The sequence below is a fragment of the Adiantum capillus-veneris genome, chromosome 25, assembly GCF_014529385.1.
Source record: "Adiantum capillus-veneris isolate H3 chromosome 25, ASM1452938v2, whole genome shotgun sequence".
NCBI lineage: Eukaryota > Viridiplantae > Streptophyta > Polypodiopsida > Polypodiales > Pteridaceae > Adiantum > Adiantum capillus-veneris.
Window position 1 is genome coordinate 21355252 of NC_140955.1, and position 19654 is coordinate 21374905.

Genomic DNA, 19654 nt, shown 5'->3' on the forward strand with positions numbered 1-19654 from the left:
TGAATTGGATCACATTTATATGAATAAAAAATCCTTTGGCATGTTGGGAAAACCAAACAGCTACCGAAACTTTAACACTCCTATGGATTGCAATAGATTCAAAAAGCCCTCTTGTGGCTTGATTCAAAACAATCCAAAGCCCTCTTGTGTCCTTGATTTCTTGGCCACTCCTTGCTGGAAATTTGGTCCTCAAAGTGAAATTGATGATAATGCATTTCGAGGGAGAGAGTTGCACTACATTTGCAAAAATGACCCATGGTTCCCCCCTACCACTTATCACAGTGTTATCACACCCCCTCTTTTCTCTATCAGTTTTGAAAATGTCTAATTCACAAATGACTTTATTAAGGGACTTCCTCGTGTTTTCTATCGTTCGGAAAAACTTGCTTGCCATTTTGTAAGACTCATTCAAAACACTTTCCCGTTTTGAGATATTCGTCTTTCTGTTCCTCATTCAGTGGAGGTCGTGTATCTTTATGTTGTCTGCTTCTGTTATCGCTTGTTGAAGGTTGATCTGATGGATAGGTCAAGTTACTCGAATGGATAGCAAAGCCTTGCTTAGCATGTCCCATCAACTGCTGTATGGACTCAGATTTCTATAACAAGCAGTATTCTCGTATCTCTTTGGGCAATCCAAAGCAGAATCGCTCAATTTGCTGCTTGAAACCGATCTTCTTAAAGGATGAAGCAGGTTGAAAAACATCCCAAAATCTCTCACAATAAGTATCCAATGTTTCTGCCTTGACCATCCGAAGGTAATTCTAGTCAGTAATCACGTCTCGTTCGTATTCTTGAGTGAGCCTCGAAGAAATAAAGAGTCTCTTGAACTTCAGCCACTTTGTCGGTGCCTCTTTTTCTTAAGAGAAGAGTGGACCAGCATGTCCGTGCATTTCCTTTCGAAAATGATGCTATCCGTCTAATCTTGGAGTGCTCTGTATAGCGTCCTCCAAAAAACGCTATGTCAAAGTGTTGAATAAAGGCTAAAGCCTTAGAGCATCTCGAAACCCTAAAAAGGTTTCAAGCTTTACTGCCTGTCCACCCTCCTTGAATTCCTTGGTCTTTTTTCCTTTGTCCTCGAGAAAATCATATTGGTTGGCTCTGTGAAAGTGCTTCCTCTTTGAATAAAACGTATGGTCATCGGAGTCCGAACTCTCAAAAGACATCGAAACTGTCAGAGAAGTGTCAGGATCTGCTTTTCTTGGCCTTCTTCTTGTTCTTTCCCAATCTGTGGTTCCTTCGTCGTTTCTCGCCCTTGTGTCCTCATCACTCAGAAGAGAATGAGTTGTCAGAAGAAGATGAGGACAAACTGGACAATCCTTTGAAGCGTACATGCTTCTTTTGTTTTCTTGCATTCACAAAAGAAGATTGACGGCCCAAATAACCAGGGTAGTCAGTTCCCTTGTTGAGTTTCTTCAGTCTCTTCTTTGTCCCCAAAAGTTGGTTGACTCGTCTTTCGACAACGGTTTCAAGTTCATCTTGAGTAAACATTCGTGGGATAGGAGGTATCTTGAGGGCTCACTTCAGTGGGGAATCGATTGCTTTTGGCCAATGGGAATGCACTTCATCGATTGGGTGCCAGGTCAAAAATTTGGCATACTGGGGATCTTTTGCAAATTGGAGCATCAGCTTTGCACAATCATCAACCTGCTGTTGACGTTGCATCTCCATCAATTGATACTTTGGAGGCAGTGGGGGCTCGTACTCTTGTTCTAATTGTGTCTTTGAATTTCCCGTACTTTCACCTGATCCAGATTTGTTGGTGGGTTCGTATGATTCTTGTGGGATTCATCGTTTGAATCCATGTGTGCGGCAGTAAGAGGATCAGATTTCCCGATAGAAGAGAAATCGATTGTGCTTTGATACTACTATTACAGACTCGGGCACCCTAAGTCGGGAATCTGACACGACACACGAGAGAATCACTTAAAATACTTCACAACAGTAAAATTTGAATCAACACGGCCTGGCGTACTTCCCTACCCAGAGGTATTGGCCCCAAAATTTGGTGCCCATTTCGGTATTTATTTTTATATTAATGAATGAGCAAAGTTACAACTCCCGCAGGTCCTCTGCTCTCAGACTCCGCGTCCAGATGCTCTGCAGAGTGAGAGACCTTGGGTTCTATTTAAAAGGCCCTTGGCCTCAAAGCAATTACATAAAAAGCCTTTAACTCAAAAGCTTCAAGCCCAAAAGCTGTCCGCGAAAAACGCGGGCGTCCATACATTGCCATGTCGGCCTTTGTCAGCACAAAACGCGGGGTTCCTGTCCACCCACATCAGCATGTCAACGCAAATTGCAGCATCCGTATAGCCAGCAGCCCGCCATCCCTTTTATTATGCTAGTGTCCCTTGGGGCTCTGTCTACAGGTGCCCATAAGTTGGAACAATTTATAGCATGCCACGTCATCATTTTGTGACATCAAACAATTCCTTAATCACCACATTGGAGGTTACATTGACCTTCTCCTTGTTCTTGGAACTATTAGATACATCCGCCTTGTCATCCTTTTACTTCTTGTCACCTGCATTCTTTTTCTTTTCTTGGTCTTTCTTTTAGTACCTGCAATCTGGCTTCTTAAATCCTTTCCGACCACATTGGTCTTTCTTTTAGTACTTGCTCCTTTTAATCATGTGGGCCGAATATAAAGCCCCTGGGCCCTTACTCCATCAAAGGTAAGGTTTGGGTTATTAGACAATATGACCACTAGGTAGTAGGGCCTCTCAACAATTAGGCAAGGTCATAAGCAAGAAAATGGCCTTTAATTTATCATCAGAACGAGGCAAACCAGGAACCCTATATTGGGAAAGAATACTTTAAAAAGTACTAATGTGCTCAATTACAGATTTTGCGGTATCCAATGGCATACTCATCAATTTATACATCAAGTGCACTTGGTTTACCGCAGTCTTGTTTTCATAAGTGGCCTTGAGCTTTTTCCACATAGGCAGTGTCAAGACCCTTAAGGTCTATCAAAATTTCATCTGCAACTACCATCTTTATATACGCAATAGCCTTCTTGTTTAGATTAAGCCACGCCTCATCTGTCATAGCTACAGGTTTTGTATCTTAATTTTTTAAGAAAAGAATGCACAAAATTTTCTAGCCAAAAACTTTGGGGATTTTCACAATTTCAAGGTGCAAACCACAAATTGATACATGGGACAGTTATGTGCATCAAAATGCCCAATTTTGACTGTTGAATTTGACCTGTAAATGCCCAATTTGTCCAAAATTGGACCAAAAACACATGCTGTTCACAAATTTCCAGCAATTTCCACAATTCTCTTACATGAGTGGGATCTTGGCTCCCACTCAAGAGTGAAGCATACGCAAAGGTGCATTTTTTGAAATGCACTTGCTCTGAAGATATGAACTGTAATAAGAGAGTTGGAGATTGAACTCACTTGCCGGAGAGACTTCTCACAATGAAAACTTCTCAAAATTTGAGAGAAGACTTCTCGAGGGTGTAGGGTTGAAATATTTAGCCGTTCGCGACGAACTCCTGGCGAGGAATTTGCATGAGGCTTTGATACCAGTTGAAAGAGGAGGTTCGCGAACCTAGGTTGGGTGAGAACGAGCAGGTGTGCGCGCGCATGTAGGCGGTTGGCAGATGCAGAGAGAGAGAGAGAGAGAGAGAGAGAGAGAGAGAGAGAGAGAGAGAGAGAATGTTTTAGAAGTCCAAAAAACCTAAGTGATGAGGTTTTTGGGACTCTTTTATTAAAAAGATCCATTTGGCCACTTGGACAATGTGAAACCTTTAAAAGTAGACCAAGTGATCGACTCTCTCTCTCTCTCTCTCTCTCTCTCTCACACACACACACACACACACACACACACACACACACAGTGCACACACACACACACACGCACACACACACATACACATGGTGCCTTACCTGAGGGTGTAGTAGTCTGCCGTCACAGTTTTGGCAAGCAATTCTTGAGCCATTCGCAAGGACGCCTTCAAAAGGCAGGGGTAGAGGTAACTTTGCCAGTTTTGGTAGAATTACAGTTGAAAGCGGGGGTAGACAAGGAGTGGCGTAGGCCCCAGGGATTAAATCTGACGCACTGGAAAGCACTTCTTTAAATACACTCAAAAAATGCACAACGCTCTGCCTATGCATGCGTACTTTTATCATGGTACCCCAGGGACTTGAACTCTTGCTCTTAGTAGTAAACATTGAAGAGAGAGACCCAACAACCTCTTGCTCGGTGGAGAGAGAGAGAGAGAGAGAGAGAGAGAGAGAGAGAGAGAGAGAGAGAGAAGAAGAAGAAGAAGAAGAAGAAGATGAAGATGAAGAGAGTTTTAACATCGTAGGAAACTATCCCAAGAGACCTTAAAGATCTTGCCCGGGGGGGGGGGGGAGAGAGAGAGAGAGAGAGAGAGAGAGAGAGAGAGAGAGAGAGAGGACAATGAATAGGAAGATGAGGATGAGGTTAAGCGTCATTGAGCAAATGCAAAATTCTAGAAAAAGAGGGTCCACTCCACATGTGTGAGTGATCCGGCAAGACCTACGCAATATATATGAGAGAGAGAGAGAGAGAGAGAGAGAGAGAGAGAGAGAGAGAGAGCTGCACGAGCTGTCTGGTATTACGAGAAAGAGCCATTCCCTGAGGGTAAGATATAAGGATGAGAGCTTCTCAAGGACCGATAGATGCCAACGAGATGGTGAGCATGTGCAGAGGGGACTTCTGTGAGGAGGCCATGGGCAAGGAGCTGCTTCGCAAATGATGGGCCGCCTAAGCGGAGGATTATCATTCTTAAACATCAAATTGACCTATGGACCAAATGAAACATGGCTAGGAGAGAGAGATATTTTGGCAGTGGTTTAGTATGAAATGTGAGGAAAGCAAACTTGGATGTGATTAGAAACTGAGCCCTCATGTAGGGTATGATGCTCAAACTCTCAATTTCGCGATGGGCATATTGTCAATACATGAAGAGACTTTTCCACATTGCCTCAACATTACGTTCTCCATTAAGGGGAGTGGGAGCTACATTGGATGGCTACTATGGTGCGTTGTGGATAAGGGAATAGGCTCAATGTTTTAAAGCACGCTCAATGTGATGAGAAGTTGGTACGAAGCTCACGGACATAATGTGCATACACAGACACTTTTTCTAGTACCTCAACATTGCATCTTGCATCTAAGAGAGTGGGAGCTAAGGCGGCTGGCTACTATAGTGCAGAGTGTGGGTAAGGGAAAAGGCTATGGTTTTCTCCCAAGGAAAAATCTATTTTTTAAATTAGAGAGAGAGAGAGAGAGAGAGAGAGAGAGAGAGAGAGAGATCATGCATGCTTACGAGTCGGGACACCAATTTTGTTGCATGCCCTTAGTAAAGCATTGATTATTTTGTATTTGGAAGGGAAGATAGCATTATAAGAATAGAAGTCATGTTTTATTGGCCGCAACAACGCGCGGGTCACATATTAGTTTGTGGATTATGCATGGTAGCTATGGATGGAGCACTATTTAACGAGAATATTTAAGGTGGATAATCCCTTTTAGGTTAATGTTTACTGCTGTAATTGTTGATAGCAGGAGCTTTCAGTTTCATATGATGGTGGTTGTGGTTCTGCAGCTAGTCTATACAAATCAAAGCATCCTATAGTTATTTGCACTGATGATCCTGGAATCTTTGCAACTGACATTACCCGGGAATATGCTTTGGCTGCTGTTTGCTTTGGTAAACCCTGAGCTTTCTTTTTGTCTATTTTCAGCAATAAAGAGTCTATTATGTGTTTGTGCGCGCTTGTGTGTGTGTGTGTGTGAGAGAGAGAGAGAGAGAGAGAGGGAGAGAGAGGGAGAGAGAGGACTGTGGGGTTTATGTGTATATATATATAAATACATACACACATGCATATATATACATGTGTGTGTGTGTGTGTGTGTGTGATGAGCTACCGATCTACATTAAGTTTTTTGCATACGTATTTTGATTAACAGAGTCTTTGTTGTTCATGAAAACAGGGCTGAAAAAAGCAAATTTACAATTCTTGGCACAAAATGCTGTTAGGCATATTTTTGCTGATGATAAAGTGCAAGCTGAGTTACAGAAAATATTTGATGCAGCTGCAATAAATCCTCATGAATTCACACACAGACCTTGAGGCATGTATACGCTAATCTAATACGTTCATTGTCTTTACCGAGAACTACATGCCAGATTGAATGAACAATGGGGGCTTTGGTTTAGCCCTACGGGGGGTGATTCTACCCTACATTTAACACTAACAACAGCTGATCTCCATTAAAGGATTCCGTCTCATTTTGGTGAGGCTTGTGGATAATGGAGGAGTGCATTGCAAATTACTCTAGTCCGTAAGCTCTGAGGTGAGTACAAGTTGAGCCTGAAGTAAGACAACAAAGACAATCACGTGTGTGTGACATTCCTGACGTTTCAACAAGATGGAGCTGCTTCTCGACTATGAAGGCGAGTCCTTTTGAAGCTTGCAGGTGAGTAAGGGAATAATGCAATCACCTGTGCTTAACATTCCTGATCTTAGAACAAGACTGAATTGCTTCTGAACTGCCACCAAGAATTCTTTCACTCTAATATCAGCCCTATTGTAAAAAAAATAATTAACATGATTGTTACGGTAGTAGTTTTGTCATGGGCTCCAGTTCAGCGGTAGAGCGCGTCGCTTACACATGCGCCGACGTTTTTTTGGGAAGAAGTCACAATTTTCCCATGGTGTGGTTGGATCTGTACATGAAAGCAAGTATACGAAATGGGTTGCGGCTATTGTAGTCGTGCCCAAGAAGAATGAAAAAGCTGCACATATCTTTCAATTTGACTTAAGGTAGATAGACAGTTGTTGGGTTCTTTTGTTATTTATGGGTCCAACTATCTTAGGATTAGCTGGATGCTAAGATGGTTTTTAGACTTCCTGTGGTAGACTTAGCATGCATTTCAGAGTGAGGAAAGAGCTCCTCAGCTTGGATATACTGAAGTTGTGGCTAGAGTATATTCCTACCTGTTGACATTTGAGCCGTCTCTCTATGGGAGTACATGCATGTGTCTTAGATAGGGGAGTCTGAGAAAGGGTGTTCATTAAGCGTTGAAGGGCTAGAACTTCGTCTTAGACATGTCCTATTCTAAATAGATGGAACACGTGTGAGATCATATATGTCAAGCTATGTACCTAATGATGGGCCAGATGTTGGTAGCTCTGAAGAGTGGGTATTCTAAGAGGCAATTCTTTGTCTATAATGTGAAAAGTCCTAATTTAGATTTATAAATTTTCAATGGACTAAGCTAGATCTCCTCATAGGTCAATGCATGTGAACAAGCTCTCCTCTAGAGTCGACGAATGTGGATGACAGCCAAAATCTCAAAAGGGGACAAAGAACACTGTTCTTGCATGGTTGATCTTTTTGGATGTGCAAAGATTTTGGCAAAGATATAATAAGAGTTTGATGAGGTTCTATGTGTGTATCAACATGTGATCTTTTGCTAGAAAGACTCTAGTTGTGCTGCTTGAGACAAAAGCGACTCATTTCTCTATAGAACACAATCAAGTCATGGCGTCAAAAATTGCTGCATTTGAAAGACATTTCGAAGCCAATGTTTAAAGCATTTGATTTGATACAAGATGATTATGCCATGCAAGCTCGTTGTGGGTTGGGTTTCTTTGCTCACTTGAAGGGTAGAGAAGACGTGGACGAAGCATCGACAGTTTCTACACTTAAGACGTACACATCAATTTAATAATGAAATCAACTCCGTTCAACCCATGCAATCATATTTACACGCGGTGTGTTTTTTTTAATATCAAAACACGCCTACATGCATGCATCCGTGTGTACAAACATGCACAAAATCACACAAAAGCGAACTCACAGCGATTCATCCATTCATAGATTTATGCATAAACTCATTGCAGACAGAGATTGAATCACATACATGCACTCAGAACAAACATCAATGAAAAATACATGCGTGCACGCAATAACAAGTGTATGCATTAGTCATTCTCATTCAAAATTAAATTTATGTATATATACTAGGTACAAATATGTATTCACATTAAGAGAGAACAAGGAGTCAAGGCAGTGAGGGAGAGATGACACTTATGGAGATCTCACACACGACATCCATATGTGCATGCTTGCTATGTCGAGCAATCTTTGCATGCTTGGTTTTCCTACTGAGAGAATGAGTGCTTTAGTAGTGAGTTGTTTTATGGCTACATCAAGCAATTTTTAAAGAACAAGTGATCAACTGTCATTCGAGCTATAGGAGTGTGCTTGTGAGAGACTTAGCATTATCCTAAAAGACACAATGTGCATGATGTAGAATGAGTTATCACTACCCAACTAAAGAACAAAAAATTAACAATTAGTTTCAACTATGAATAACAGTGAGAGATGCATGCAAGCCAGACTCCAACTCAATTGTGTTGGGGACGAGGTTGCTTTGATGGATAAATAGGTAAGTAATTTAACCTATGCTTTTAAATTTTTTGACATCCTTTCAATTGAAGGTAGGGTTAGATCAAGCTTGATGCTGCCTCCGTGCGACCCCACTCCGAAGCTCCCTTGTACAGGCAAATATCTCAACTTGTCACACTGTCAATCCGCACCTACCTCGGCATTCAGTGTTGTATCAAACTTGTAAACAAATGTGCTGACTATAATCTCAAAGCTAGCCCCTCCTCAGGACTAAGTGGCACGGGCATGGGAGGGTGGGATCTACGGCCGGGGGATTGTGGGCCGTAGATCTGGAATGCGGGTACCCTAGATTACTTTTGTAAAAAGTAAACTAGGGTACCCGAGTTTTGAAAGTAAACTAGGGTACCCACGTGGGTTTTGAACCCGTGACCTCATCCATGAGAGGCGCACACCCTAACCACTACGCCATGCGTGCGTTGTGAAACGTGGGGACCCTAATTTACTTATAACATGTATGCACAAGGGTGACAGCCAAAAGTAATTTAGGGCACCCTAGTTTACTTTTTAATTATAAAAAGTAAACTAAGGTACCCTAGATTACTTTCGACGCCGCCACTGAGATCTACGGCCCACAATCCCCCGATCGTAGATCCCACCCTCCCATGCCCGTGCCACTTAGTCCTGAGGCTAGCCCCTCTCTTTGTGTAGCCTGCTAGATTTCACCCGACTATGCGTAGCAGTCGCTTAGCCTTCTGCTTGGTCTGGCCTCGATTTAATAAGATGAAGTTAGTGTGCCCTTTGGATGCTGAGTTGCCCATTCCCTTTGCTGTTGGCCCCACTAGCCAACTTCCCCTGTGAGCTGCGTCATCATCAGCAACAAGGAGCCCTCACATACTAGGCGAATAAGAAGTATCATTGAGCAACAAAATCAACAACTACACCACCACAAGTCAACAAAGACATGGTGACATCTTCAACAAACAACAATGATAAAATTTCACAAATTTGTGTGGAGATGAACGTCCTCAAAACCACCAACTAAAAATCACTTTGTGAATTTGCGTATGTAGTCTCAGTTTTGTGTGCCACCCTCTTCGTGTAGGGGAGGAGTGCGTTCTTTACTTCGTTAGCGTAGAAGCCAAAATTGCATCCCTGGCCTCTCGTAAACCCATGTGTCCGACTTTCAAATTGTTATTTATGCCGTTTAATATGGCTCGTATGCATTTCGACAGCGCTACGCCATCATCCTCTGGCTCTATTTGCCTGCGGCTACCTCCACCTTGTGTAGTCTTAAGAAAGCGCATCTCCTTGCTCCATGTGTCTTGGCCTTTTCAACAGTACGCACCAGCTATAACGCAGGGCTCTCTATAGCTTTCTAAAGCCAAGGTAGGAACGCAGCCCAGCCACTAGAGGCTGTTGAAAAAAGCTGTCGTGCTTGGCATTGTCTTGGAGGCTTGAGTGCCAAGTTTTGAAAACAACTAGTGAAGCGAGGGCTCGGCGAGGGCTCAACGAGGGCCTCTCTTCAGATGGAATCACCTATGCATGCATCTTGAAGATTGTGGCTTTGAAGCCATGCAACGGCAGGGAATCTCTCTTTTGAAAGCATGCGGCATCTCTGGAGCAGTAGGCAAAGACAAGAATTGGAATGCACTGATTGCGATATGTGCGCAAACGAGAGCAGGCCAGAAAGCTCTAGGCTGTTTTCTGCTGATGCGATGCGAGGGCCTCTTTCTAGTTGCACCTCTCTTCAGATGGAATCACCCATGCATGCATCTTGAAGATTGTGCCTTTGAAGGTATGCAACGGCAGGGAATCTCTCTAGATGGACTCACCTTCACCTTTCTTTTGAAAGCATGCGGCATCTCTGGAACAATAGGCAAAGACAACAATTGGAATGCACTGATTGCGGTATGTGCGCAGATGAGAGCAGGCCAGAAAGCTCTAGGCTATTTTCAGCTGATGCGACACGAGGGCCTCTTTCCAGTTGCACCTCTCTTCAGGTGGAATCACCTATGCATGCATCTTGAAGATTGTGCCTTTGAAGGCATGCAACGGCAGGGAATCTCTCTAGATGGACTCACCTTCACCTTTCTTTTGAAAGCATGCGGCATCTCTGGAACAATAGGCAAAGACAACAATTGGAATGCACTGATTGCGGTATGTGCGCAGACGAGAGCAGGCCAGAAAGCTCTAGGCTATTTTCAGCTGATGCGACACGACGGCCTCTTTCCAGTTGCACCTCTCTTCAGGTGGAATCACCTATGCATGCATCTTGAAGATTGTGCCTTTGAAGGCATGCAACGGCAGGGATCTCTCTAGATGGACTCACCTTCACCTTTCGTTTGAAAGCATGTGGCATCTCTGGAGCATTAGGCAAAGACAACAATTGGAATGCACTGATTGCGGTATGTGCGCAAACGAGAGCAGGCCAGAAAGCTCTAGGCTGTTTTTAGCTGATGCGACGCGAGGGCCTCTTTCCAGTTGCACAAGAATTCACAACTATGTTGTTAGTCAGAGGCTCTTGATAAAAGGTGTCATGCTTGGCACTGTCTTGGTCAATATGTATGCAAAGAGAGGTCTTCTCTCCAGATGCAATCACCTACGCATGCATCTTGAAGGCATGTGGCTCTACGCAAGATGTTGATATGGGCACAAAAATTCACAATTATATTGTTAGTTAGATTCTGTTGAAAAGAGATGTCATGCTTGGCAGTGTCTGGTTGATATCACCTATGCATGAACCTTGGCATGTGGCTCTACGCAAGATGTTGATATGGGCACAAAAATTCACAATTAAATGGTTAGTCAGAGGCTGTAAAGATGTCGTGCTTGGCACTATCTTGGTCAATATGTATGCCAAATGTGGAGCGCTTGAGAAAGCACAAAAAGTGCTTGGTGAGCTTCCTGTCCAGCATTGATTGTGGGATGTGCGCAAGAAGAGCAGCCCTAGAGGCTGTCATGCTTCGCAGTGTCTTGGTCGAGATGTATGCCAAAAGTGATGTGCTTGAGAAAGCACAAAAAGTGCTTGAGCAACTTGCTGTCCTGAATGTTGTCTCTTAGAATGTGGGATGTCCGACTTTCAAATTGTTATTTATGCTGTTTAATATGGCTCGTATGCATTTTGACAGCCCTACGCCATCATCCTCTGGCTCTATTTGCCTGCGGCTACCTCCACCCGGTGTAGTCTTCTGGGCCTGCGTCACCTGAAGTAACAAGAAAGCGCATCTCCTTGCTCCACGTGTCTTGGCCTTTTCAACGGCACGCACTAGCTACAATGCAGGGCTCTCTATAGCTTTCTAAAGCCAAGTTAGGAACGCAGCCCAGCCACTAGAGGCTGTTGAAAAAAGCTGTCGTGCTTGGCACTGTCTTGGAGGCTTGAGTGCCAAGTTTTGAAAATAACCAATGAAGCAAGGGCTCAGCGAGGGCCTGTCTTAAGATGGAATCACCTGTGCATGCATCTTGAAGATTGTGGCTTTGAAGGTATGCAACAACATGGAATCTCTCTAGAGGGCTCACCTTCACCTTTGTTTTGGAAGCATGCGGCATCTCTGGGGCAGTAGGCAAAGACAACAATTGGAATGGACTGATTGCGGTATGTGCGCAAACAAGAGTAGGCCAAAAATATCTAGGCTGTTTTCAGTTGATGCGACACGAGGGCCTCTTTCTAGTTCCACCTCTCTTCAGATGGAATCACCTATGCATGCATCCTGAAGATTGTGCCTTTAAAGGCATGCAAAGGTAGGGAATCTCTCTAGATGGACTCATCTTCACCTTTCTTTTGAAAGCATGCGGCATATCTGGAGCAATAGGCAAAGGCAACAATTGGAATGCACTGATTGCGGTATGTGCGCAAACGAGAGCAGGCCAGAAAGCTCTAGGTTGTTTTTAGTTGATGCAACTCGAGGTCCTCTTTCCAGTTGCACAAGAATTCACAACTATGTTGTTAGTCAGAGGCTCTTGATAAAATGTGTCATGCTTGGCACTGTCTTGGTCCATATGTATGCAAAGAGAGGTCTTCTCTCCAGATGCAATCACCTACGCATGCATCTTGAAGGCATGTGACTCTACGCAAGATGCTGATATGGGCACAAAAATTCACAATTATATTGTTAGTCAGATTCTGTTGAAAAGAGATGTCATGCTTGGCACTGTCTTGGTTGATATCACCTATGCATGAACCTTGGCATGTGGCTCTACGCAAGATGCTGATATGGGCACAAAAATTCACAATTAAATTGTTAGTCAGAGGCTGTTGAAAAAAGATGTCGTGCTTGGCACTATCTTGGTCAATATGTATGCCAAATGTGGAGCGCTTGAGAAAGCACAAAAAGTGCTTGATGAGCTTCCTGTCCAGCACTAATTGTGGGATGTGCGCAAGAAGAGCAGCCCCAGAGGCTGTCATGCTTGGCAGTGTCTTGGTCGAGATGTATGCCAATGTGATGTGCTTGAGAAAGCACAAAAAGTGCTTGAGCAACTTCCTGTCCTGAATGTTGCCTCTTGGAATGCACTGATTGTGGGATGTGCGCAAGAAGAGCAGTGCCGAAAATCTCTAGGCTGCTCTTTTCAACCGAAGCAAAGCATCGAAATGCATTGGTTGCAGGTCCAGAAAGCTCTAGAATGTTTTCCACTTCCTACGCATAGTGTGGACTCTTGGAATCCACTGATTGTATTATTTTCCATAGGAGAAAACTCTAGTGTTTACACCAATTGCAATCGCGTACGCATGGATCTTGAAGGCATGTAGCTCTACGCAAGATGCTCTTATGGACACAAAAATTGAGACTGATATTGTTAGTCACGGGCTGTTGATCACCTATGCAATCACCTATGTGTGCATCTTGGAGGCATGTAGCTCTACGCAAGATGCTCTTATGGACACAACAATTGAGACTGATATTGTTAGTCACGTGGTGCTTGGCAATGCCTTGGGTGATATGTATGCCAGATGTGGTGCGCTTGAGAAAGCACAAAAAGTCCTTGAGGAGCTTCTTGCGAGGAATGTCGTCTCTTTGAATGCACTGATTGTAGTATTTTCCATAGGAGAAAACTCTGGTCTGTTTACACCAATTGCAATCGCGTACACGTGCACCTTGAAGGCATGTAGCTCTACGCAAGATGCTCTTATGGACACAAAAATTGAGACTGATATTGTTAGTCACGGGCTGTTGATCACCTATGCAATCACCTATGCGTGCATCTTGAAGGCATGTAGCTCTACAAAAGATGCTCTTATGGACACAACAATTGAGACTGATATTGTTAGTCACATGGTGCTTGGCAATGCCTTGGGCGATATGTATGCCAGATGTGGTGCACTTGAGAAAGAACAAAAAGTCCTCGAGGAGCTTCTTGCTAGTAATGTCGCCTCTTTGAATGCACTGATTGTGGGATGTGTGCAACAAGAGCAGGGCCAGAAAGCTCTAGGATATTTTCAGTGGATGCGAAGCATTGGAATACACTTGTCCATAATACACACAACATGAAGCAGATGCAAACTGAAGGCGTTTCTACAAATGCATTCACCTATGCTTGCACCTTGAAGACTGGTGACCTTATGCAAGTTGTTGACATGGGTGAGATAATTAACGAGAAGATACCTGGTCTGACGTTGTTGGTAAGGGATGTCATGCTTGTAGTGCTTGGTTGATATGTATGCCAAATGTGGTACTGTCACAAAATGTCACCTCTTGGAAATCATTGATTGCGGGATGTGTGCAATAGGAGCAGGGCCAAAAAGCTCTAGGATGTTTTCAATGGATGCAAAGCATTGGAATGCTGTGGTCGTAGGATACACACAACATGAGCAATGCCAGAAAGCTCTAGGCTATTTTCAGCTTCCTATTTGGAGTGTGGACTCTTGGAATGTATTGATTGTGGGATTTGCCCCATTGGAGAAAGCTCTAGTTTGTTTTCGCCACATGCAATCACCTACGTATTCATCTTGAAGGCATGTGGCTCTACGCAAGATGCTGGTATGGGCAAAAAATTCACAATTATATTGTTAGTTAGACTCTGTTAAAAAAAGATGTTGTCTTTGGCATTGTCTTGGTCGATATGAATGCTAAATGTTGCCTCTTGAAATGCAATGATTGAAGGACGTGTGCAACAAGAGCAGGGCCAGAAAGCTCGAGATTGTTTTTAGCAGATGCAAAGCAAGTGTATCTCATAAATTCAATCACCTATACTTTCGTCTTGAAGGCCATGCTTACATTTTGGGCATGTGGCTCTCGCAAGTGTTGTAGGAGCTTCTTGTACGGAGTATGGATTCTTGGAATGCGCTGATTGCAAGATTTTCCCCAGAGTGTCATGGCCAAAAAGCTCTTGTCTGTTTTCAGCAGATGTCGCCTCTTAGAATGCACTGATTGCGGAAGGTGCGCAACAAGAGCAACGTTAGAGGGTGTTGAAAAAAGCTGTCGTGCTTGGCATCGCCTTGGTCGATAAGTATGTGAAGCGAGGGCTCAAGGGCCTCTCTGCAAATGGAATCACCTAAGCATGCATCTTGAAAGATGTGGCTCTATGCAAGATGCTGATATGGGCACAAGAATTCACAACTATATTGGTAGTCAAAGGCTCTTGAAAAGAGATGTCATGCTTGGCACTGTCTTGGTCGATATGTATGCGAAGCGAGGCCCTCTCTCCAGATGCAATCACCTATGCATGCATCTTGAAGGCATGTGGCTCTACACAAGATGCTGATATCGGCACAAAAATTCACAATTATACTATTAGTCAGAGGCTCTTGAAAAGAGATGTTGTGCTTGGCACTGCCTTGGTTGATATGTACGTGAAGCGAGGGCCTCTCTCCAGCCGCAATCACCTACACATGCATCTTGAAGGCATGTTGCTCTATGTAAGATGCTGATACGGACACAAAATTCACAATTATATTGTTAGTCAGAGGCTATTGAAAAAAGATGTTGTGCTTGGCATTGTCTTCATCAATACGTATGCCAAATGTGGTGCGCTTGAGAAAGCACAAAAAGTGCTTGATGAGCTTGTTGTCTGCCAACACTGATTGAGGGATGTGCACAAGAAGAGCAGCTCCAGAGGCTGTTGAGAAAAGATATCATGCTTGGGACTGTGTTGGTCAAGATGTATGCGAAATTTGGTGCACTTGAGAAAGCACAAAAAGTGCTTGAGGAGCTTCCTATCCAGAAATATTGTCTCTTGGAATGCACTGATTGCAGGATGTGTGCAAGAGCAGTAGCTCCAAAAATCTCTAGGCTATTTTCAAGGGATGCAAAGTATGGGAATGCAGTGGTTGCAGGATATGCACAATAGGAGCAGGGCCAGAAAGGTCGATAATGTTTTCCGGTTCCTACACAAAGAGTGGACTCTTGGATTCCACTGATTGCAAGATTTGCCGTAGGAGAAAACTCTAGTCTATTTCCACCAGATGCAATCACGTACGCATGCATTTTGAAGGCATGTGGCTCTACGCAAGATGATATGGGCACAAAAATGTTGATATTGTTAGTCAGGGGCTGTTGATCAAAAAAGATGTAGTGCTTGGCAATGCCTTGGTCGATATGTATGCGAGATGTGGTGTGCTTGAGAAAGTACAAAAAGTTCTTGAGGAGCTTCTTGCCCGAAATGCCACCTCTTTGAATGCACTGATTTCGGGATGTGCGCAACAAGAGCACGGCCAAAAAGCTCTAGGCTGTTTTCAATGGATGCAAAGCATTGGAATGCATCGAATGCAGGATGCGCACAAGAAGAGCATTGCCAAAAGTTTGTAGGCTTTTTTCACCTATACTCGCACCTTGAAGACTTTCACATGGGTATCAGAATTTACAATGAGATTTCTAGTCAGGGCTTGTTGGGGGTACAATGTCATGCTTGGTAGTATTTGATCAATTTGTATACCAAATGTGGTGTCCTCACAATAGCACAAAATCTTCTTGAAGCGCATCTTCCCTGGGATGTCGTCTATTGCAACAGGTTAAGTGCAGGAGATGTCCAACGTCATTGTTCAAAGGAAGAGCATTGGTGATAGAAATTCAATCACGTGGTGAGTAAGCATTATCATTTTTTGATTTGACACAGAGAACGGAGTTAATGAACACACTGAAAATTGCACGCTGTCGTGGGAATGGCATGTTCACTCATATTATAAAAATTGGGGAGGACTGTGCAAACTCCCCCATCCAAGGAGACTTGCATGCTTTCTTTCTTTTTAAAACATAAAAATGGAACAACAAATAATTAATAACATTGACATCTTACATGATCATGAACATTGAGCTTGAAAAAACTCACACTCATTGTGGTTTTTGGCGAGGTACTCTTGAGAAGCACTATGATCGGTATCCAATTTATGCGGAGGTACACCTGTGGACCACGATGATCGATATCCCAAACACTCTTAGGTAGAAAAAAACGCTTTCATGAAAAATCTCTCTCTCTCTCTCTCTCTCTCTCTCTCTCTCTCAGTTTCCAATATTTTGTTCGATCTCAATTCAATGTGAACGCAGCTAACGGTGCACTCTAGTTAATCCGCGCGCGCGCGCGTGTGTGTGTGTGTAGGGGAGGTTTTGTGTTTCCTCTACCTAGTTGTGTTCTAGGGGAGGATTGTGGGTCTTATACCCTTTGTGCTAGGGAAGAATTTGTGTACCTCACCCTTTGTGTTTTGAGGAGAGGCAGTTTTGTGTGAGTGCTGCTACCATACCTTGTGCAAGAAAACCCACAAGAAGAAGGTTGTTTGGGTGCGAGATTTGTTGCACCACAAGAGCCTATGAACACCCTTTACCCATGAAAATTGTTGTGTGTGCAAGGCCATGTATGAGCCATGTGAAGCCATGTGGATGTATGTGATGCCCTAAAAGCTATGTGAAGGGTCATGTGTCAGATTTAAAGGTCAAAAAGTATCTTGCCCTTTGTTGTGTAAATACCACATGATGCTTTTATGAAAAGGCTCTTTGTACTAACAATGTTAATCTCATGCAAGCATTTTCTCTTTCATCATGAACGCATCTCTTTTCTATCCATCATAATCTTTCAAAAGCAATTGTGTGGTAGCTATAAGCGTGGGTATGCATGTGGCTATATAAGCAGTTATTAGGGCAAATATTGGTATATGCATGAGCACATGCATATACCTGCAACTATGCTCGTGCTTATAGATGTTACAAATGAATTTGATGCATGATTGAAGGGGTATATTTCAATGTTAGAATTTGAAAAAAGAGTGAGAAGAACTCAAAGCGTTCACCATATGTCTGGATAGGAAGAGCGGAAGAAGAAGAATGGGGGATCACCTCTCCTCGACACGAGAGAGAGAGAGAGAGAGAGAGAGAGAGAGAGAGAGAGAGAGAGAGAGAGAGAGAGAGAGAGTTCCATTCCACATGTTGAGAGGTGGATGGGGAGCAACCAAGGACAATAGCTTGAGAGTTGATGCATCCAATGTTGGACATGACACTTTTGGATGCATGAGTGTAGAGGACATGATACTGTAGGAGGCATCTTCCACAAAATTGAAGGAATTTTTTTAAAATATTTATTTAAAGGTATATACATGCATCTCTCTCTCTCTCTCTCTCTCTCTCTCTCTCTACACGCACACACACACACACACATAAAGGGAGACAAATTGGTTATCCCAATCCACTCTCGAGTGACCAGTTTTGAGTGCAAGACTTGTCAAATAAATACTTTATGTTTTTAATTGTACCCAAGTTGGCCAAAATTTGAATGGTCGAGGTTTTTTTTCATCGGTCAACAATCACTTTGCCCCAACTGCCTCTCTCGTCGAGGACTAGTACTGTCTTTCCTCTCCAATGAACAAGCTTGCAGGAAAATGGGTTGTTAAATTCAAACCCCATTCTTGAATTATCTTTATTTACTCTCTCTCTCTCTCTCTCTCTCTCTCTCTCTCTCTCTCTCTCTCTGTCTCTATCTTGACTCTTCATGTCTACCCCTCCATTTACCCTGAATGCATTTTTCCTCTCCAACGACCAAGCGTGTGGGAAAATGGGTTTTTGAATTTAAACACAATTCCTCAATTATCTCCATTTACTCTCTCTCAATATTTATTCTTGTCTACTTCTTTGTATGCTTGATTCAATCCACTCTTTGCTCTCACATGCAAGAGAGAAGAATGGTTCTCTCTTCAAACTCTCTCACACATGTGGAGAAAGAGCTCCTACTTCCCCGTCCTCCTATAAAAGGCATGCCGTTTAGGAGCCTGGGGGCATGTTGAGAACTCCCAAGCTTGGCGATAACTCTCTACCACTAGTCTCTCCCCTTGATGTCCCCATGGAAGGATACCTTGCTCCTCTCCCTCCCTCTTAAACGTCTCTCATCTTCATTGAGTATACCCTAATTACAAGGTTAATAGTCTATATTCTAGACAAATTACTCATAATTTAGTGACCTCTATATAATTTATGATCATTGTTACGCCATTTGATCTTGTTGCCCTCGCTGCCAAGTAGAGGTTTAGCTCCTCAAACAATTTTCTCTCTCATGTAAACTCACTTGCAATGGCATGAGGACGAGTCCATGGACAAGCCCAAGGATAGCATAGATGACCCACAACAATCGTGGAACCCAACGTTGAGGAGATGGCCAATGTGGGAACTTCTCCTCTGAAACTTTGTATCAATGATGGGTCCAACCCTTGCACCCTAGCAGCTTGCCAAATGCCTTATCATTGTAATGTACAAGCTATTCACTTCCACTTAGCACATACATAGAACACCAAAAAGGCAAAATTAGAATGACAAATGCATGTCACTATGTTGTCTATTGTTTGACTTTTATTTCTTTTGCTTAGTTGTTGGCATGATGATTTCCTAGGCATGGTGGGTTCACAAATGAGATTCAATAGTTGGTAAATGCTTTGCTTGGTTCAAGGTATTGATAATAGTGATTGTTAATATAACTTTCCAATTTAAGGTTGTAATAAACCAACAACTATAGGGTAACCATTTTGGCAGGGCCCCAAGAAGGAGCTGTTGGGGTAAAGCCCCATGTGGCCTGTTAGGCCAGGTACCCGCCCACTATACTTATTCATTATGTATATAATAGAATAAGGGGGCTCATATGTAGAGAGTGAGTTTTAGCCTCTGCAAACACAAGGTCTCCTCTTCTCCATTGCTGCACACACTCACACACGCTCTCACTCGCGCACTTCAATTGGTATCAGAGCTCAGGGATTGGGATCACCATTGAAGCTCAGCGGGGAAGCAGGCGGAGAAACAACACAAACTGCATTACCTTTTTGCATATCTGTTTTGGCCTACCGAAACGTCTTCAT

At 43.2% G+C, this 19654-nt stretch overlaps 1 protein-coding gene across 3 annotated transcripts in view; it reads left to right on the forward strand.

Annotated features, from left to right (window-relative positions):
• The window catches only part of LOC147424550 (adenosine/AMP deaminase family protein), a 94841-nt gene extending 88236 nt beyond the window's left edge, over positions 1–6605 (forward strand). For 2 of the 3 annotated variants that reach the window (XM_086500696.1, XM_086500695.1), the window contains 2 exons: positions 5585–5689; positions 5974–6605. In XM_086500696.1, coding sequence (XP_086356822.1) covers positions 5585–5689; positions 5974–6113 — 245 coding nt within the window. In that variant the 3' untranslated portion in view covers positions 6114–6605. Of the gene's footprint in view, positions 1–5544; positions 5690–5973 lie in introns of those variants that run through there. The other variant, XM_086500697.1, reaches the window with a different exon arrangement.
• The last annotated feature ends 13049 nt before the right edge of the window (positions 6606–19654 follow it).